The 22,475-nt window shown below is 38.8% G+C and overlaps 2 protein-coding genes across 2 annotated transcripts; one reads left to right on the forward strand and one right to left on the reverse strand.

The window, feature by feature from the left end:
* Nucleotides 1-1,096: 1,096 nt before the first annotated feature.
* Nucleotides 1,097-9,132, reverse strand: grk1b (G protein-coupled receptor kinase 1 b). The gene is given in 9 exon segments (XM_044141780.1): nucleotides 1,097-2,086; nucleotides 2,211-2,412; nucleotides 3,406-3,530; nucleotides 3,626-3,709; nucleotides 3,807-3,964; nucleotides 4,175-4,302; nucleotides 5,214-5,809; nucleotides 5,812-5,919; nucleotides 9,091-9,132. Coding segments are annotated over 8 exon segments (1,677 nt in total). The 5' UTR covers nucleotides 5,912-5,919; nucleotides 9,091-9,132; the 3' UTR covers nucleotides 1,097-1,802.
* A 3,723-nt stretch (nucleotides 9,133-12,855) lies between these two features.
* Nucleotides 12,856-22,475, forward strand: slc25a35 (solute carrier family 25 member 35). Its single transcript, XM_044141781.1, has 5 exons — nucleotides 12,856-13,393; nucleotides 13,469-13,534; nucleotides 13,620-13,772; nucleotides 16,714-16,848; nucleotides 19,126-22,475. Exons 1-5 carry the CDS (start codon nucleotides 13,022-13,024, stop codon nucleotides 19,294-19,296), a joined length of 897 nt encoding a protein of 298 aa, XP_043997716.1. The 5' UTR covers nucleotides 12,856-13,021; the 3' UTR covers nucleotides 19,297-22,475.

Below are 22,475 nucleotides of genomic sequence, written 5' to 3' on the forward strand. Positions count from 1 at the left end.
AAAAGATGTTTAGGGAAAATCTTTTTCGTTTTGGGGGAGAGCGATACACTGAATCAATCAGAGAAATGTGCATTTGTCTTTAGATATCTTATTTAGAAAATCAGAGTAAATATCAGTGTCTGAAAAAAGAAAAATAAGAGAGAAGAAGGAAGAAGAAGTGAAGCTTAACACATAAAATTCTCCTTTTATATCTTATCAGTCTGATACACGGTGCCTTCCACCCTCCTCTCTCCTGTAGGGAGTTTCTCTAAGTTTCTCCGGTTAATTGACCCTCTGACCCCAAATCAAATCTGGTTCAAAGGAGTTTCTGTTGGAAAGAGAAGACAAAACATCTTCCTCGAAAACTCTGTTATCAGTTCCATAATGTAACACTTGCTCAGAAACCTTCATTACCAGTTCATTCTTCCCAGTAAATAAGCGACAGTTTTATTTTCCAAGACAACTCCTCCCTTTTGAAAATCACCTTAAAAAACTTTGCGCTAGAAAAAACAAATATCTAACTGTGAACATAAGTAAGAAAAACTTGTTAGATAAAATTTAAAAGTAACAGTGTGACTTCTTAAAGCAGGGGTGTCAAACTGAAAAGAAAATCTAAAAATGTACGCAAAAACTTGAAACAGAATTAATAAAATATACGAATAAAATAAGAATAAAAATGATTAATACAATATACGTAAAATAAATGCAACATAATTTAAAGAATTTGATCAAGAGATCATCATAGGAAATTGTTCAGACTCAAGTGCTGCATTTCGGTTCGCTGGTTCAAAATTCAACAAATCAGTTTCATGTGGAATCAAATGTTGGTGGGGCATCAAAAGTGAAGCTTCAGGTCAAGAACAGGGCCACAACTATAAACCCTGCAGGGAAAAAAAAAAATATATATATGTCAGTTCATTCAAGTTACGACGTAGACTATAAATGTTTCACATAAGATTGAAAAGAAATACATTTATGATCAGTGTGCATTTCCAATAAAAAACAACCAGGAAAAAGAAATAGAATAATTTTTTTTTTTTTTTAAACACACACACACACACACACGCACACACACAGTGTGTCCTAAGAACACAAACAGTTTTTGGCCTTATTTAATTCAAACCCCCTTTCTTTGTATTCATTAAACAATGTTGCTATTAAAAAAGGAAAAATATATTTTAATTTCAAACCCTTTAAGAGGAGGGAGACAGAATATATTTTTGCTTGTCACATTTTTATTAAATTCTTTTAACTATTATTTCCTACAACATCTGTACATAGACACACTTTTATTCATACAACAGAGACAGACAGTCTTATTAGTTTACTTCATATTCATTTGACTGTAGCCACATTTACGTTCATTAAGTTTAACACTGTGATATTTTATAGAGTAAAAAAATAAATACAGTCGTGTTTTTGTGCTAAAGATGTACTAAAAGTTGTTTAGGGAAAATCTTTTTCGTTTTGGGGGAGAGCGATGCACTGAATCAATCAGAGAAATGTGCATTTGTCTTTAGATATTTTATTTAGAAAATCAGAGTAAATATCAGCATCTGAGAAAAGAAAAGAAAAGTAAGAGAGAAGAAGGAAGAAGAAGAAGTGAAGCTTAACACATAAAATTCTCCTTTTATATCTTATCAGTCTCGTACACGGTGCCTTCCACCCTCCTCTCTCCTGTAGGGAGTTTCTCTAAGTTTCTCCGGTTAATTGACCCTCTGACCCCAAATCAAATCTGGTTCAAAGGAGTTTCTGTTGGAAAGAGAAGACAAAACATCTTCCTCGAAAACTCTGTTATCAGTTCCATGTGAGCTTCCTCTCGCTCACAGCAGCACACAGACTCCACCTTTGGCCTCTATGTAGTTTGGGTCGAGATCATTGGGCAGCTTGCCGCCCTCGCCCCAGACGTTCATTTCTCCAAACACGCCCGTCTCTATCATCTCTTCCTGCCAGGGAATTGGGATGTTTCCAGAAGCAAAGTCATTGTAAAACTCTGCGTCTTTGTCATCCAGCACCACTCCTTTGATTGTGCTGAACACACCCACTTCATCGATATCTTTGGCGTAGACCATTTTGGGATCAGGGACAAATGGTGGAGGCAACACGCCTTTAAATGAAAAGCAAGGGAGATCAATCAGTTTTGCTTTAGCATATCTTTTTTTTTTTTTTAAATCTACTTTCATTTGTGTATTAGAGAGATGTTTATTTTAGTTGAGTGCAGTTGATTTGACCTGCTTCCAGGCGTCCCCAGTTAATTTCTTTGAAGAACGGCTGATTTTTGAGCTCTGTGCATTCATTGTCTTTGAAGCCCAGTCGTTTTTCCGGGTCCTTCTCCATCAGACATTCACAAAGGTCTTTGCACTCCTTGCTGAAGCTCGGCGGGTAGAAAACAGGATCATTCAAGGTTCTTCTAGCAACCTCGTCGTTTTCCACCTGAACAAAGAGAAAACGCTTTTCATATGCTCCCTTGCCACATTGCAACTATGAATGTATTTTTAGGATTTTATTTGACAGGCAAATATGATTTTATCATCTTTTGTCACTCTGTGCTTTCCTTATTCTGTCAATTTTAAAGTTGTATTGTGTGATTTCCAGGCACATAGTGTCATTTTGTAGAGCAATCTAGTAATTATGTTAACTGCAATTGCAAAAAAAAAAAAGAAAAGAAAAATACGAAGAAAGCTCTTGATCTTGACTATGACTAAAAAAATAAGTTTTACTTTGTAATTTAATGCCTTGGAAGTCACTTTAAAAACTCCTGCTCTTTCTAAAACTCTGCCTTCAGGAAGTCATCACAACAGCATTTCACTGAGACGTAGCTCCTACATTACTATTCACAGCTCTGCCAGGTGTTTTCTAATTGCAGCTGGCTAGTCTGGAGGAGCTGAGTGGGAGAGTCGTGGAGGTAAAGTGCTCTGTGAGGCAGAAGCAGCGTGGATCCATCATGGCATTTTGCATTAGTTCATGTTTCCTGTTTCTGAATTTCCTTGTCAGCTTTGGGTCAGTTGTTTCTTGTATTTCCATTTAACCTCAGTTGCCTTCATGACTGACATTCACTTTGCTAATAGTGAACTATCACTTCTGTTGGCTCTAGTAATCATTATAATCTCTCATTCCCCCTGGTTCTTGTGTGTTTTTCCATTAACTCTCAGCCGTACACGTCCCTCTGTCATCATGCTGTCATGAGTCCTTCACAGACCACTAACCTAACATGACAAATCGAAATAGAATCACATCGTTTTAGCTAATTAAAATCTGAAAACTCCAAACGTTCAAGGGTTTATAATTTTGTAATTTTGTGTTTTGATGATGTAAAACACTTTGAACTGTTTTTCTGCTGAAATGTGCAGTACAATAAACTTGATTGATTGATTGATTGATTTAGTGGCGAGCTTTATAGCTAAACTTATCAAATTACCAAAGTACCTGTTCTCCTCGTACTCTAAATGGACCTTTAGCAGCAATCATCTCATACAGGGTGACACCCAAAGTAAAGTAGTCCACTGTGTAGTCATACTCTATCTTCTGTAGCAACTCTGGAGCCATGAAACCTTTAGGTATAAAAACAAGGTGATCCTGAATTTACAACGCAACATTTATTTTTTCTGGACAGATTTTGATGGCACTTTTATTACTTTGCATTTACCTGGAGTCCCAGCATAGCCTGCGGTCTTATCCTTTCCAGGTGGAAGCTCGACAGCAAGACCCAAATCTGACAGCCGGACATGTCCTGAGCAAAAAGGTTATGGTTTCAATGTTTGAGATGACAATATAGATACATATTGGAAAGACTTGAATCGCTTGGTAAAATGGATTAAATGGCTGACCTGCGTCGTCCAGCAGAACATTCTCTGGCTTCAGGTCCCGGTAGATGATCCTGTGCTGATGAAGATGCTCCAACCCACAGATAATCTGAGCTGTGTAAAACCGTGCTCTCTTCTCATCAAAACCTGGATTCTTCTCGTCTACGTTATACATGTGAAATCTGAGGAATGAAGAGCAGATGTAATATTGATTATAGTAAAAATATAGGAAATCATTTTTAGGTAAATTAGCATCCTTAGCCTGTTTAGTTATCACATTACCTTAGGCTTATTGAAAGGATTTTACTCTGATCTCAAAGAAACTGTTTGCCTGCAGGAATTATTCCATGACATGTTTCTTTCTAGTCCTGCTGAGTGTTTAGAAAGAGTACCTGAGATCTCCCCCATTCATGATGGTCATGACCAGACAAAGGTCAGTCTTGGTCTGGAATGCATAAGCCAGTGTCACGATAAAACGGCTGTGAACTTTTACAAGGATACGCTTCTCCACAATCGCTCCCTGAACATAAAACAAACAAAACAAAACACAAAAAAAATCAGCACTTCCAGGAATAGTCAATGTTGTCCTTTTTACAGAACTACACAATTTACCGTTCAGCATTTCAGACCTTTTTCCCCCTCATTGAGCCGCCTTTGAAGATTTCTCCTTGAGGCAGGTGACTTACAGGTGTTAACGGTTCAGTGAGATTTATTAACCTCTCTTCTTTTAGATACTTTGCAATGGAATTACTTGAAGAAGAAGCTACAATTTTAACAGAACAAATGCATTTTATTGTCAGCTTGTCTGTGATAAACGTGCAACGTGTCTTTTTGTTTTTGAGATATGAGTCATATTAAGATATTTCTCCTCACAAAACCGCATCATATAGTCAAACAAATGGTATTCAAGTCATAAGATCCATGAGCTGAAGGGGTGTGTTTGTGCTGAGTTCAGTTGTTTTTGTCAAGTCCAGTAAGTAAATTTGGTCACAGAAACCACTGTTGTGGTTTGGAAAGAAATGAAAAGATAAAATAGAGTTATCTATTTGCAAACTGGAAACAAAACATCACTATATGATAAGTGGGGAAAAATATTCACAGGTTATTTCAGTACAACCTAAAGTAAAGCAAATATGAAGAAAGAGCTTTTTGGCAGAGGGAAATCTACACTTTTGAAACAAAACCATACTGTTGTTTTCAAAGTTGTGTGTGTAGAAAAAGTAGTATTTCTTCCATTCCACAAATATTCATTACTTTGTACTGGTCTGTCTCAAAAATCCTCTATAACACGGTTTTGTGATTTTAAATTACAAAATGTGACAAATATAAAGGGATATAAGGAAAGTATCTCAATTTCTCTTGAAGTTTCCAAGAGAAAACATTTTTAACAAAGGATTTTTAACATTTTGTACAAAATAATTCCTGCTTTACCTCGTAGCCTTTGCGTTTCTTAAGTCGCTTCTTCTCCAACTTCTTGTTGGCGTACATTTTACCCGTTGCTTTCGCCTGACAGGCAAACACTTCCCCAAAACCTCCTTTACCTAGAACCCTGAAGTCCATGAACCACTCTTCATCAAAGGGCTGGCTCTCCAGCCATTTGAACTGAACGAAACGTAGGAAGAACATGCTGTTCTTGAACTCATCTAAGGCCTTCTTCTCCAGATGTCGGAGCAACTGCTGCTCACTTTCCTTGAACAGGTCAGCACGGACGTTCTTTAGGTCTTCTTTGACGCGAATGATGGCTTTCTCCTCAAGGAAACTGCAGAAATGCTTCGAATCTGTCTCATAATACGTGTTGACCATTCTCCGGGCCTTCTGCAGCCTGTCGTTCTCCTGGCTTATACCGTAGTCTTCTATGTCTTTCCACAGCTCTCCAGCATTTTTGTAGGTGGCACTACTCTGGAGGAACTGCTGAAACAAGCACTTGCCAATGGGCTGTTTGGTACACATGCTTTCAAAGGTTGTGTCTACAGTGGTCTTCATGTGTTGGCAATCTCTGATGTGAGGAAGTTTCAGCCTGGCACGCATTTTTTGTCGCGCATGGCGGCTGCTGCACATCCATCCGCGCCGCCTCGGGCTGACACGTAAGCTGAGTTTGCTACGACAGTTTCCAAACCACCGATGTCCATCGCTTTGCCTTTGTCAAGAGAAGGAGGATAAGCATATCAAGAAAAGCACAAGTAGTGTCTTTAAAGTGCTTTGAGCTTAAATAACTACCATCAGTTGTTACATGGGCACTCTTAAACAGCAATCACTGTTTTTCTAAGGATGTACTGATAAATGATCAATCCTGGATTTGGGTTTTGTATTGAGTGCCTGTCAGCTCCGTTCAAGCTAAACACCAATGGATGATTGGTAATCCTGGGCACCTGTGGCTGCTTCAATCTGTTTCTCAGAACATAAATCCTGAAAAAATTATACATTAAAGATTAAAATAAATTTGCAAAGGTTTTTTTTTCCCTCTCTCTCTCTCCCTTTAAAGGAAATTATACTTTGCCGTTGTTCTTATAAAGCTAAGATTTTGCTTTTCCAGTCATGGAGGACCATTGTCCTGCATATTTAAAATGACTTTCTGTTTGAACACATACTGTAACGAGTCAAGGACACGTCTCAAAGATTCCAGGAAATTTGTCCTTCAGGACTGGATTTCCCCACCTACGGCTTAACGTGTAAAGAGTTAAGCCAACGTTTCCTCCAGTCCCTGACATCCAGTCAGTGGCAGTTTCTGATATGGGCGATATGGGCAACCGCCCAGGGCAGCATCTTGTGGGGGAGAGCACCATTGATGACATTTCAAACTATGCTGGCGATTAGGACCACATATGTGATTAATTCAGCCACAGACAATAATTCTCATATTTAGTTGAAAGCAAAGATGACATAAGAAGGGAGATACAATTTTATTTGAGAGATACAATTTTCACATCTACTGAAAGGAATGTGAAATGTGTGAGGGATATGTTTTTTTCTAACATTCCCACCTTCATTTTCTGGAAAGTTTTTCTCGGATTCCCCTGCCGTTATCTTTCCCTTCTCCAGCAGCTGTTTTGTCATGGTGACTGACCTCATTTCATTGTATTCCTCCTTAGATATTTGTGTTACAGTTGTGAACAGTAACAGTATTTTAACATGATGATTCAAATATTGGAAGTAGAGCATAGGTAACTTTAGATTCATAAATCAAAATGATTTGAGTGAGAAGTAAGTCCTCTGGCACCATTTATTAATTTATTAAGACAAATTATTCACCAGTCTTTTCAATGGCAGCTGTAGTCAAGCACCAAGCGGGTATAAACGATGAATGGTTGACATTTTGGGGTAGCACTGTTTCCATTAAAGACCAGATTTCATGTTGTGACAACATTTAGAAAACCAGGTAATTCTGCTGAGATTGCAAATGTTTCTGCTTCTTGTTCAGGCGGGTCCTTTGCAGGCTGAACACACAAATGGGAAACATATTTTAAGATGCTTATTTTAACTGTGCTTCCAATATTCATTTATGATTCCATAAATACTCTTTCTTTAAGTATTCAAAGAGTATTTAAATACTTATCTCTAATATATTAATCCAAAGGTTCGCTGCTTAATCTACTCCTGGACACCTGCTTTAAACTACAGATTAAGGTAGTTTAAAGCAAGTGATCCGCTGGGATCTTATGTTGGGAAATTATGTTGGGATCTGCTGCACTCTGCTGTTCACAAGTCAAATATGAAGGATTGCTTCTGTCAGAAACATCCTTATTTATATAGAGTCATATGGAAAAATTAGGACACCCTTTGAAGAATCAGTGCTTTCAAAAGAGCAGAAAGTTGTTTATTACAAGATAAAAACAGGGAGAACAAAAGAGAGAGAGAGAAAGAGAGAGACAGAAAATACATAGTTTTAGCCAATAACTTAAAGAAGAAAAAATAGTAATTTAACTGAGGAAAAAGTTAGGACATGGTACCGCCTTATAGCTGGTTTTTGCTCCCTTTGGTCAAAGTATCTTTTGAGACTCGTCCTGTAGCAACACACCAGTCTCTCACATCAACTCTGTTCACATTCAGCTCTACGATGTTTGTTTGGGATTCTTGTTTGCTCAAGTCACTCCTCTGCATCTCAGAATATCAGAGAGCTGATCTCTTACTCTGTTCAGGACTTCCTATTTTTTTAACTCTCAGCCAAAACATCCACTAGCCATGACACATCCCCCTCCATGCTTCCCAGTTGTACATGTGCCTCTTTCCTTTTGGAGTGCTGTTGTTTGGGTCACACCAAGGATGTCTCTGTTCAGTTTCAGATTCCCTGATCACCAGACTCATAACCTGCGCCTCAAATACTCTTTTTTTAAACTGAAAATTTTAAAAGGTCTTTTTTTTTTTGTTGCCATTTTTATATTACTTGATTCTTTTAGTTTTCTCAAAATTTTTATGAAATATCCATATGTCTGAATAAATAAGAAACTAGGAATTTGGTTAAATACAAGTGAATGTAAGCAAGCATTTCATTCTCAGCTGATTTTAAAAAAAATGTTCTTATTCTCTTTCTAAGAACGTCTCTACATAAATGTGAGTAATATTTCTTTATCTAAATTGGTTTCCTTTATGCCTCACAGCTTTTTGTTTGTTATTGTTTCTATTTCTAAGACATTTGTTTAATTAGGTTTAATTAAGTTCATAACTTAAGTTCATAACTTAATTAATCAGTTCAGAAAATGTTAAATAGTTAAAGACTGCAACTATTTCTTTTTGTTTTGCAAGACTAAACCAAGGAGCAGTTGATCAAATATTTTCTTTAAATCAAAAACATTTTTTTTCACAGTTTATACATAAAAAAACCCATTGTATTATTATTATTTTAAAAAGCATTTCTTTGAGACAGCTGAGCATAAGGTGTGTTGTGGATCAGCAGGTCACTCTGGTTGTTTATTTCATTCCTGACCCAGTGCTGTTGGAGCAGATAGTAACACGCTGGCCTCTGCAGGTTGTCCATTTAACCCTGACCGTTAACGCCACGGCTTTCCGTATGAATGACTGATCTTCACGTTAATTACCCTTCATGAACCGGTGACTGTTAATTAGCCCAAATTACGTGGTTCTCTGAGGCCAGGCCTGACTGCGCTATGTTTTAGTTATATGTAATTATAAAAGATAAGCAGAAAGTAATCTGTTTTGATTGATGTTCAATCCCTTTGCCTCAATTATATTTCAGTATATTTATCACAATGAATAAAATCATCAGCAAAACCAAGAAATGTTGCGATTTTTGATTTTGCAAAGATCCTTCTCTTAATTGTAACACTCCTGAGATAAAGTGAGTAGTACTTACCGTGTTGTTTTTCTTCCGCGTCTGGAAAAGCTGTTTAAAATTCAGGATTCTAGATCCAAAAACATAAATATTTTTACCCTTTTGGCTGTTTTTTTCTTTTTAAATCAGCCAGCACAGGCAGAATGGTCTCTGTCCTGTCAGAGAGCTCCTCTCATCTCCTCTTCCTGCAGTGGGATGTGATGGGAAGGTGAAGACTTCAGGTTGAGGTTTACTCTGCTCCTAAGATCCCGTTTGGCAGCTCACTGGCTGCTGATAATAAAAAGGCGGAAGCGACTTGGATCACTCAGACAGAGACATGATCATAGGAAATCCAGCTCATGGGACAGTTTTTCTAAAGATTGTAGTGTCATGGGTTTTATAATCATCCAATCAACCTTAAACAGGACTATTTGATACATTCCTCAAGGTAATAAAATTAACAATAATGTGATTTCAGTTTGATGCCACAGAATGCGGTGATTGAGCCACAGTCCAGCTCCAAAGGAAGGACTTCGGATCTGACCAGGATTATCCTTGAAGGGTTTCATATCCGCACAAGAATTCAACATAACCTTTGAACTTGTCTCTGCCAGCAGGCCTCTCAGTAATCAAGTGAAGACTTTAATGAATTTAATGAAAATGTGTCTGCTCTTCTTAAATCGTTTGTGTGTTTTAAAAAGAAGGACATGAGAATTGAGAGGGTACGTTTCAGGTGAGAGGATTTAGTGTGTGGTTAAGGAAACGGAGAAGAGGGATTTGGATCACGTAGCTAAAGAGGACAGACAGGGTGATAGCACAGAACACAAAGAGGCCCAAAGTAGCTCATAATAGGTAATTAATTACTATAAAGTAAGGAGAATTCACTTTACACACTAAAATAATACCAAGTTACATCTCTAAATCGTTGTTAATTGATCACAAAATCTGAAGGGAAAAGAAATTATTTCCAATTAATTTAACTCAGTAAAAAACACAGTAAGTATATTGCTTTATACAATATTGCACATTATAAGATTAAATGCTCTAATATATTGCTCTTCAAATCAACATAAAACACACTTTACTGTCCAGTCTAATCCAGCTCAGTGACAGGTCAAACTTACTTAACCAGGAGGGGCCAGTAGGTAAAGTGGCCATGTATAAATGTAACAATCCAGCATTCATGTTATAATTCTAATGTGAGTAAAGTAAATAAGTAAATAAAGTTTATTTATAAAGCACTTTTCACAGACATAAATTGTACAAAGTGCTGTACGATAAAAATCAGCCTGAAGACCATACAAAACATAAAACCAACATATTGTGTGTATATGAAACACAATAAAATCAAGAGATAAAAAATGTTTTAAGTTGCTTTTTAAAACCCTCCACAGAGTCAGCAAAATGGATCCGCAAGGGCAAACTGCTTCACAGCCTTGGGGCCACCGACTGAAAGGCCTTCTCACCTATTGTCAGAGGACCCATCAGTGTTTCATAACGCCCTGAAGTTAAAAAAAGAAAAAAAAAAACATCCTATTATAAATGTTGACATTGTTGTTGCTATGGTGTTTAGAGGTCTGTCAACTGATTAAATAGATGTAATTAAATGAGGTTTTGGACGTCAACGTTCCAACTCCAACACTAATCTGTCATGAACTCAATGAGGCTAACCTGGTAACCTCTGCTGAACTCACTTTGGTTCACTCTGATTAGCTTGGAGAAAAAGACTGCAGAATGTGCCCTTAATAAACCGTTGACATTTATTTCATGCAACTGTTGGATTTATGTTATTGGGGCAGATGTTGTAGTTTTAAAAAAAAAGGGTTAAAGACCGTGACCCTCTTGGATCATAGGAGAAACTAAAAGGAGTCTCATTCTGCTCCGCTGGCCGGCATTTTGAACTGTACAACAACCGGGTCAAACTTCATGGAACGTCTTCCATGAATCTTAAATAAGATGTTAAAATTATGCTGCTTAAAGATGTTAATCAGTGGATTGTGCCAATGATTTTTCTTCCAACTAAAGAAAACCAATTTGTTTGCTTAAATAACATTAGCCTTTCACCTGCTAAACTGTTAGCAACAGTTTAATTTAGTCTTACCACCCCGCAATGAGATAGTAGTGGTAAAGCTGGACTGATATATGTATACAAATAATAAATTTTATCCTAAGTCTGACTTGTTTAATCATCTAAGCTTTAGGTCAGTTTTAAATCCAAGTTTTAGCTGCCATTACATTATACATTATTCGCTTCAAACCATTTTTTGAGTTGGAAACGCAACCCAGCGTGCTGAATCATAATCTGATCTAAATTGTGTGAAATAAACCCAAGCCTGAATCAGTTCATATGACACACTGGCTCATTTCAAAAACAGCAGTCTTGTTATTACATTGAAGTAGTTTGTAGTTTTGAGTTGGCTGTTTTCCCACTGGTGATGCTGTTGTAGGTCTTCCTCTAAGCTATAGACAATTTATTACTATCCATCCATCCATTTTCTGTTCACCCTTCGTCCCTAAATGGGGTCGGGAGGGTTGCTGGTGCCTATCTCCAGGTGGGTCCCGGGCGAGAGGCGGGGTTCACCCTGGACAGGTCGCCAGTCGTCACAGGGCAACACAAAGACATACAAGACAAACAACCATGCACGCACACACACACACACACCCACACACACACACACACACACACACACACACACACACCCACACACACGCACACGCACACACACACACACACACACACCTGGGGAGAATTTAGAGAAACCAATTAACCTGACAGTCTTGTTTTTTGGACTGTGGGAGGAAGCCGGAGAACCCAGAGAGAACCCACGCATGCACAAGGAGAACATGCAAACTCCATGCAGAAAGACCCCGGGCCGGGAATCAAACCCAGGACCTTCTTGCTGCAAGGCAACAGCTCTACCAACTGTGCCATTGTGCAGCCCCACCAATGTATTACTACTTTTGAATTTTATAACTACTTTTTATTATAACAGTTATGATTAATATCTATTATTTTCTTTATTTTTTTTGAGCCTGTTCGGTTTAAGATACAGGTGGCTGCCGCCCCCTAGTGTAAAGGAATTGTGGCCAATTAAGATCAAAAGTCAATATTTGGCTTTCCACTTCTGAACTCTTTTCTTCACCACCATCATTTCACTTTGGTAAACTTGGGTTGACTTTATTTTATTTATTTTTTTTATTGGAGGATTAATGTACAGCGTAGCAAAAATGTATTTTCAGTGAATCACATGCATTTATTTATAAAACACTGTCCAATTTTACACGCTGCTTTGCAGCTTTGGTTTTAGTTACTTTATGCAGGATTCTATAAATATAATCTGTAACAAGACAAAGCCTGTTCATGGGCTACCATAAGTGACGAACACTCGTATTGTTTTATTTTTTAAGATGAGACGTTCAACGAAAGGATGAAATGTGAGTTAAAAACTGGGTTAAATGTAAATGTGGGTTTGATGTAACTGTATCGTGTGCCAGAGAAAACTGGCAAGAAGTTACTGTTTCTAGTTATGATGGACTTAATGTTGCCGCTAATTTTTGATTGTGAAAGCACAGAAAGTAGTGACTTTCTTCGTCGTTTTATCTATCATTTAGGTTTCTTAATATGCGACTTAAAAGTACAAAATAGATTCAAATCAATTGGAAATCACATAGAATAAGAATTAAATTGAGATACATTTGTGAAGAAGCCATTTTCTTTCTCCGCATTCAGCGGATATTTCGCTTTTGACCTTTGTTTATTAAAATTCCGACTGTACGGGAAGCTCGTGAAGCAGCAACGTCTGAGCGCTTCAGTTAGCGGCCATGTATCTGCGGCTTACGATATTACAGCGAGTGGGGGAGTTGTACAGTAAAAGTGGGCGGGGGCATCGCAGCTGAGCAAAATGTCACAAATATGAAGGACAGAAACCAGTGTTAGCGAGCCCGAACTCCCCGTTGTGTCGATCTGACCGGGATGGACTTCATCTTGGGCGGCGGGGCGGCCTGCGGAGCGTGTCTCTTCACCAACCCGCTGGAGGTCGTCAAGACGCGGATGCAACTTCAAGGGGAGCTGAAGAGCCGCGGCACCTACCAGGTTTACTATCGCAACGTTTTCCACGCTTTCTACACTATCGGTAAAGTGGACGGACTAGCCGGCTTGCAGAAAGGGCTGGTCCCCGGACTGTTTTATCAGTTCTTTATGAATGGAGTCCGGCTCGGCTCCTACGCCATCATTGAGTCGGCAGGTTACATCCACACCAACGGAAGGGTCAGCGCGGTGAAAACCACGTTAGCGGGAGCTAGTGCTGGGGTTGTAGGCGCCGTCATGGGCAGCCCTGTGTACCTGGTTAGTAGCTGAATTCACTTTGAATAAGTCAGGCGTCACCTCTGACGTCTAACAATGAACTCTCCTCATTGACAGGTGAAGACACATCTGCAGAGCCAGTCTACCTCCTCCATCGCAGTGGGACATCAGCACAGACACGAGGTAACGCACAGTGACACAAAGTGATAGTGAAAATGTAAATGCAGTTTTTTTCATGTGTTCCTCCCCCTGCTTCTTCTCCGGACAGGGGATGATCCATGCTCTCAAAGTCATCTACAGGCAGCATGGCATTCTGGGACTGTGGAGGGGCTCCAGTGCTGCTATACCAAGGGTCAGCATAGGCTCTGCAACCCAGCTCTCAACTTTCTCCTCCTCTAAGGAGCTAGTCGTCGACCTAAAGGTTAGAAAATATTCATCCTTAGGGTTAGATGAAGATGGCATCCTGCCAAGATGTAAAATTCTGTTTTATAAATTTTCTGTTGTGTGTGCATGTTTTATAAATGACTTCACTGTTTGAAAGTATCTGGGTTAACTAGCCATATAACTTGATAGAGCTGTCTGAATATTTGGGGATTTAATGTTGTTTGTTTACTGGAATCAAATGTTTCAAAAGTTTGAACAAGATCCCGATTACAAGTGGCCCCAAAGTTAATTTCCTGCATAGAGTGATCAGACTCAGCCTTAGTAGACAAAGCAACTCCTTATCTGGGCTGAGGTTGAAGTAGAGTCACTGTTTCTCCATATTGAAAGGAGTCAGTTGAGGTGGTTCTCCTGGGGAGGAGGTTTTCTGGGCCCATGCCGCTGGGAGGAGACCCTGGGGAAAACTCAGAACTCACTGGAGGGACTGGCCTCTGAACACCAAGGAATTTATCAGAATGAGATGAAGGGTGTTGCAGCATTTCTGTAAAGCAACTACTTCAGTCTCGACCAGAGCAGATAGCCTGACTAAACAACCAGTTATTATCGCTTGTTATACTCCCACTGTTGCTCTATACTCTATAAAGAGGGAAATAATTGTCAGGTTAAATTTTCTAGGCTCTTCAAAACTAATGCTAGATGTTTATTACATATTTTAACGGAGTTCTACATGTCAAAATCACCATAACAATTAAGAAATGTCAAGGTATGTTTAACTATGACTGTAAAAGTTACTATGTGCTACTCTAGCAATAACTATATAACTGTTGCTTTTCTGTTACTACCTGAGAGTTGCAGTATGAGCAGCGCCACACAAGATTGTGATTGACAGCGCTAACACCCACCTCCTGGCTCTGATTGGTTGTTTGTAGTGAGCGCAGGGAAAAGACAGAGGAGATAGTGAAAGTTTCAACAAATACGTGAAAAAAAATAGTACTATTTTTCACTCCAGGTTATCGTACCTTGTGGTCCAAGGCCTATTCTTAGCCTTACAGAACAAATTGTTCCAGCTGTTTTAGCTGCCAGGGTTAAAAAGATTACCAGGCTCCCTCGTTACTAATATAATCATTTGATCCAGAGACGATCATTTGAAGCCAGTAGCTGTGCACCGATTACACAAACAGTCATTGTTGCAATGACAAAACGCTCTGTGATGCACTCCACTGGAATAGAAATCCAACACCTTTTACTGGGCCCCTCTGGCTGAAAACGTTCGACTTGCACAACCAGTGCCTCAGTTTACTGGTGGGCCTTGCTGCCTAAACTCTAGCTGAAGGGAGTCCTTGATACTCCAGAAGTTGTCTGATGATTAAAGAGTGTTAATCCCTACTTGACAGGAAGAATTCTAGGAATTATTCAACTATTTGCTCCGTTGTGTAATTTGCTCTGTTGTGAAAAGTCACCGGGAGGAAGCGGGGGCCGAACCCTTCCTCCCAACATCTCCGCCAACATTGGCTCATTTACATGCTGCTAAACGTCTGAAATACAGGACAGCCTTGTGTTTTATACAAACAGACACATAGGCTGCTGCTTGCCACTCACTGGTCTACAACTATAACACATTTAAATAGATAAAGGGGTTTTAGCCAGCGTGCTGTGGATTTGTTCCCTGCAGAGACATTTATTGGTACTTCTAGTAAAGTGTGCAGTAAGCCTTAAATAAATTCATCTTTTATTGCAGGAGGTAGGCATTTTACACAAAAACATTTAGAAAGGACATTTAAAAAATGCTGTTTTTCAGTGGAGGAAGGAAAATGAAACCACCTGATCTTGCTCGTATTGAGCAATATTAGAAAGCGGAGTAGTACAGACATTGTGAACTTGGAAAAAACGGAAGAGTTTATTAAAATATACACTGTGAGAAATGCTTAGTATATGGCTTATATAATTGAGAACACTACATTCTTTATGTGTGCCGCTATATTGAATACTAAATTCAGTGTCGCTTAACTAGTTTCACTTTTTCCAGTCAGGATACTTTCCTCAGGGAGGAGAGTGAGAGTTGCTACTATGTGATAAAACATCTGTGCTCACAGTTATGCACTGTGGATAGTATTTGATGCCGTGGGCCTGTTTCTCTATGAAGTCTCTAAAATACGAGGACATTTTAAATGAAAATCTGGCCCAGTTAAGAAAAACAGATAAAAATGTAAATAGTTTTTACTAAAGCTGGATAATGATAAACTCAATATCCATCCATTTAATCATCCAGATAAATGGATGGATAGCGTACGGAAATGGTTCAAATAGAGCCATTTCAGTTCCTTGTCTGAAACCTGTGGGGTTTAGAGAAGACATCATATGTTTAGCCATCGTCTTCCTGTGCAATTCTGCTTTCGCTTCCAGCAAAGTCTGAGCTTTCTCCCATTCACTTGGATTGTTTTTGGTAGATTTTTCTACCGAAGCCAATTAGTGAACAGTAGAAGTTGTGAATGATGATTTCCTGCGCTGTTTTAGAATAGTAATCTGTAATTTTGGCAATGGCAGCAGAGGAGATGAACAATGTTTTTTAGTCCGTTTTGGTCACACTTCCAAATATTGAATGAACATTAAGAGCCGCCTCGTTCAGATCAGCGTTTCTATCTTTGCAGCAGAGGATGGTTGTTTACAGTGCAAGCAATTTCCTGCAATTCTAATTAGATTTTTTCTAAAAATCTTAGTACAATACTGAGAAATGTATGTTAAGGCTTTCTCCATGCCTTTATCATACTGAAAACCAGTAACCAGTTGCTGCTGTAGTATGCATGTAACACAGGTGCTAATTTTAGAACCAGTCCTCTGTTTCACTTAGTTAAAATTAGATATAGTTGCTATGTAAGGATGGCCTCATTTTCTGCCACTGCACAGTCAGACCTCTTCTCAGAACTGCTATAGAGCCCACACTCGCTCATCGCATGCCTTACGACATCTCCATCTTTGCACAGGTTTTCCCGCAGGACAGCTGGTTGGTGCCTCTTAGTGCCGGCATGATCAGCAGCGTGATGGTGGTGCTGGCAATGACGCCTTTCGATGTGGTTAGCACGCGACTCTACAACCAGCCTGTCGACCATTTGGGAAAAGTAAGTGAAATAAAAATGTAGGGAAACAATTGGGTGCCCATTTAGGGGGAGTTTTTAGTCTGCGTTTTTCAGTGCATCGGATCTACAGATGCCTTGCGTTTACGCTACACGCAGATGCTAACATCTATGATTTCACTTACAGGCTTTATATACATTTACCCTAAAATGTAACGTAATAGATTCCCATTTAGACACTCGGATCAGTTTTAACCTTCGAATATTATAAGTTTGCATAATATAAAACAACAGGGGAACCAAGTGGTATTAAAACCTCCAAAATAGCAGTTTCACCTCATGTGACAAGCTCTTAGTTAAGATAATTCATCTTTCTAAATGCAAAAAATTACACAACATAAATTGACAATAAGGGAGAAAGAGTACAGGTTTAGTAAATATTGCTCAAGCCTCACATTTCTGTTGTGTCAAATTCTGTCCAATCAGTAATTTAATCTTTACTTGGACTTGTCAAAAAATTACAACTCTCATAATAAAAGATGCCATATTTTCTGCAAATATGCGTCATTGCTACAAAATGGACAAAGGGACTACTTGAATGTCACAGCAACGTTCTGATAAATATTGTTACTTTATTTCTTTCTACGCTATGCAGACGTTTTGTCGTCACTAATGAAGATTCTGACTTCGTAGATGAAGGCCTACAGAAAGCTTTCAGTGGCTGAAATTACTCTGTATTTTCTGATCCTAATTTCAATAATTTCATCTCTTGTGTGTGCCAATTGGATCCATTTAACTTTGTCAGGCGATCATTTAGTCTGGCAAAGTGCTACGAGGTGAAGGCATCTTTGTCCTGAGGCGTGTACCGCGTTGTACATGTCACACATGTTCCAGCACACGCTGAGTGGAGGAAACAAGGGTTTATTATAAGCCGCACAAATACTTTGTAGACATGAGAGGCGTTTTCAGAAATTACAAGAGATATGAAGCCGTGTGAAAGCACTACCTGCTGTGTCTTGGCTGATTTCGAATGAGAAGATTGACAGTTGAATTTTTCTGGCAACATTCAGAAGTGAAAACATTCCAGGTGTGAGCTTATTAGCTTGTGCTCACTTGTAGGTTGCTTGCGATGATATAATATGATGAATGGCAACTTGAGCAACGTTCTGTTGATCAACAAGAATTTTTACTTTCAAATTGATTGCTTCAGGTTTTTATTAATATTAAATTAAAAAATACTTGCTCTAAGGACGACCTTTTCGTTTTAGTCACTGCCATGGATTGGTCTTTAATCTTGTCTAATCCTGTCACAGGTTTATGTCAATTGTAGCTTTCAGGCCAGTCTGCGTGTGTGTGCGTGTGTGTGTGTGTGTGTGTGTGTGTGTGAATGCCTCAGGCTCCAGCACTGCGTTTACATTCGCCTCCAAATTTTGGTCAGGATTCAAAGGCACACAATGTTCTCTCTGTGCCAAATCATTTGAAAATGCAAAGGTGTGCAAGTAACTGCTGCATTCCTCTTGTGGGAAAGTCATAGTTCGTTATTAAGGCTCCCTGAAGCTCTTAATCCACAGGTTATTTATAGTATCCATTGTCCCTTTGCTCTTCAAGGTGTTGTAAGTAAAACTGTGACAGTCGTGTGTTATTATATCATCTGTAGCATCAAACACAAGGGCTCCTGATACCAGACAAATGTGAGAGATAAGAAGACATTATCTCTGCTTCTGACTTTTTTCCCGTTGCTGTAAAAATTATAACCACAAACCTTTCTATCTGTCGAACCAACACAAAGTAGGGTTTTTATTTTGTTGTTGTTTTTGTTTAATAAAAACCTGAAAAGTGTGGCGTGTGCATTTGTACACAAGCCATATATTTTTGGCCACGTCAGCCCAAGGTGAGTCTGTGAACATCACTTTCTAAGGATTAGCTCCGTCTATATTTCCGTGAACTCTGACCAGTTTCCACAGCATGATGCTGCCACCACCGTATATAGCCACATGGACGGTGTGCTCAGAAGGATTTGCGATGCTAATTTCTTGCCACACAAAATATCTTAAATGTAAGTTAATTCTTGCGCACATCTGACCAGAGCACATAGTTGCTTAGTCTTTTACGCAGGGACTTCTGACTTTTATTTATTGTATGTTTTTGTTACTATTATTATTATTGTTGCCTTTCATAACTTGCATTCTTCTGTTACATAAAATACCCCCATAAAATATGTTGAGGGTTGTGCTTGTAATGTGATTTGGGAATGAAAAGGAAAGACAGAGAGCTTCTGTTTTCCTGATTTGATGCGATTTTCTCGTCTTTTTTTTTGTATAGGGGCAGCTGTACAAAGGATTCAGTGACTGCTTCTCCAAGACTCTGAAAAAGGAGGGCCTCACAGGACTCTACAAAGGCCTGGGAGCCTCTTATTTCCGACTCGGCCCACACACCATTCTGTCCCTCTTCTTCTGGGATGAGCTGCGCAAACTGTACCAGAAGCTCAGATAACATCAGGGAAACCAGAGGAAAAAAATGGGTAATTCATTATGCAGAGGTGAAATGAGTCTTCATTCAAGGAGGTAAAGGAAAAACCAGAAGCTGTCCTGTTTGCTTATTTTTACTGTGAAGGAGCAAAGGTTTACAACACTCCGTTGAGAAAGCACATTAAACTTGAAATATGCAATTTGGTCTGAAACTTCACCCAGAAGCTCAATCTTTAATGGAACCGTCTTGATTTGTCACATTGCTATGTGTGCACAGACAAAAACACATGCAGTATGTCATATAGGGAAACATCTTCCCCTTATCACCCTAATTACATCATTCCAAAGTATTTAAAATGTGCACTTCATGCATTATGGAGAAAGCAGCACATGAGCCTATGTTGCAGCCGAATCATTTCTGCAGTCTGAATAGACTTGTGATCCCATCGCAGCCTGAGTTTGACCCCGTCTGACTCACAGTGTAATGTTGAAACAGCGTAATGCTTTAATTGCTGAGGGAAAATCTCTCCCCCGGTGCAAGTGCTGCTTGATAAACCAGAATTTCTCAAATTAGTTTCTGAAGAGCTCGCGATGAAGTGCAAATAAGAAAGGATTGTTATTTTAAGTGGTCAAATAAAAGAGAAACTTTCATAGAAACTAGAGGCTAAACTCTGATTTGTTGCAGGATTGTTAGTGGTGGGGAAGAAAAAAATCACAGAAAAGTCCTTTGAAGTGTCCAGAGTGGGAGAAGTAAAACGGATCCAGGAAAGTGTTTGAAACGGGAACTGAAACTAAAAGAAATGTATCTTCCCTTTTTCCATTCTCAGGGTGCTGGGTGACAGGCTACCTCCTTTATAAAAATCAACAAATTTCACTGAGGCGAAAAGCCATGATGTGTATTAATAGCAGAAAGGACCAAGAGTTGTAAAAACTCTGCAAATGAAACAAAAGTTGCCTGAAAAAATGTCAAAATAGTTTCAGGTGATTGAGTGATATAGGCTATGTTTTTATGTCTCTGTGTCGTGCAGCATCAGTTTTTATTATACTGCACTTGCCAATGGTGATGAATTAACTTTTATTACTCAATTCTTGTTTTCCATAACCAGAGCTTGATTTTCTTTTTAGCATAAAACCTTCGTTTCCTGTGGATGAAAATTTTTTTGTTACAATTCTCCCAGATTTTCAGCAATTGTGCTGAGTACTTTGAAAATGCCTAAACACTTAAAAGTTAGAGGACTTATTTTTGTTACTCTGAAGGCATATTTAATATGATGCAATAATGATTTTTCTGTGCCTTAAAAATTCATCCAGGGCATAAATGACCATCCATTCACTATTTGTTTATCCTTGGGTGAAGTCAGCAGGGGGGCTGGTGCCTGTCTCCATGTTGCCGAGAGACATCTTGGACATAAGTTGTCCACTTTTTTATTTAAGTGACATTTCACTTTAGGCTAACTGTTTCATTTTGTTTTATTACGGATTAAATAACAGCTATAAATTTAGCAGCATTTTAAAACAAAAGTTTTGTCAAGCTGTCGTCCACTGAGTTTTATTATTCATCCCTGACATGTGTCGGTCTGTTTCACTGCCTTCAGCAGATCTACATCTCATCAGAGGACAATCTGGAACATGATTTCTTATCCTCTACAGAAGGGTTTCCAAAGCTGATGTCTCATCTGTCAGGCAGATTTGGTGCTTTGAAGGTTCCACCTACAAGTAGGGGTAGCCGATAAATCAGCCTGCCGATAAAATGTGGATTTCCTCGGCCGGTACTTAAATGTGAAGCGGAGCTTATTCACCGATCTTATCTACTTCAGCAAAAGTCTAAAATTCAGCCTTTCTGAATTTGCGATCGGCCAGAAAACTGCAATCAGTGCACCCCTATCTCCAACAGTCAAAAATGTAATGAGCTTGTGTTTGAAAAGCCTTCAGCATGCAAGCGCCTTGTGATTTCCCTCTTTGTGTGCGCAAAGGAAGCAGGAGGTGGAGTGAGATTTGTGGAAGTAAATTAGATTTTTGGCCATTTTATGCGAAGCAGACCTATTGCCATTTTCTCTACTTTTAAAAAGTAGCTTGGCTGTTTTACGCAGAGCTTTTTTTGAGACTGAATGATTCCCTGCGAGGGCTTTTATGTCTGCAAGACTGTGTATTAATATTTTGTTTAGGAGAATTGTGTAAATGAAGACTTGTGTGTTACATGCCTTTTAAAGATGATATGAAAGAGTATTTGTAAAACTTGAAGCATTTCTGACCAGAAAGGATCACAGTCTAACATATTACATCTATGTTCCATTAAAAAAAAATACACTGAGCTATTATTAAGAGTATGCTGACAAATCATAACATTTATTTTCATGCCATATTGCTGAGAGCACCTTGACTTAAGAGTTACACTTCTGTCACCTCTTGACATCTGTAGCATCCAGCGTAAAAATGTACTAAAACCTTATAATTCAGGTTCATTTCTTTACTATTTGGCAGCAGTATAATCTCACACAGAAAAGGAACAAACTCCCACTTCTAACACCCTAAGTTAGCATTGCTAAAATGCACAGTCAGCACAACGATGAAGGCAGTTAAAAATAAAAAAAAATAAAAAAAATTCTGCTTAAGAATTGTTGCAAATTTCTCAGGGAGAAATGATGCTAGTCATCAGGCTTTGTACGAATCTTTGTCAAGGGTACAAACAAACGTGGAGGTCGCTATTCATAGAGCCAAACTGTTTTGGTTGTAATGTCGTAGATGCAGTCTTGAGTACTATAATCCAGCGTGTTAATCCTTAATCCCCATCGTGAATGTCTGCTTGATCTCGATCGTGGTAGTCTAAAAATACACATGGCAGCAGTGGAGGAAGAGTGAGTCAAAATGAACCTCTATAAAATCTAAACAAGCAGCTGCTCTGAACTTTCCATCAAGAAGTCAGAATATTGTGCCAACTTGCCTAAAAAGAGAGCAAATGTTTCTCTTTTAAGGGATTTTGCTTGTTTTAGGATCTTCAAACATGACATAAACACTGCAAAGACGTAACAAGACTCCATTCACACAAAACGATTCTTCGTCTGAAACATATTCACTCATATGAAAGATGCGTCTCATGTAATGAAGACAAAGCTGAGGCTTTTTTTCAGTCAATGTGTAACAACAGACTTGTCTGTTTTCTCTTGATGATGGACATGTAGAGCAAATAAAGGATTTTTGTATTGA

Source organism: Gambusia affinis, linkage group LG15, assembly GCF_019740435.1.
Source record: "Gambusia affinis linkage group LG15, SWU_Gaff_1.0, whole genome shotgun sequence".
Classification (NCBI taxonomy): domain Eukaryota; kingdom Metazoa; phylum Chordata; class Actinopteri; order Cyprinodontiformes; family Poeciliidae; genus Gambusia; species Gambusia affinis.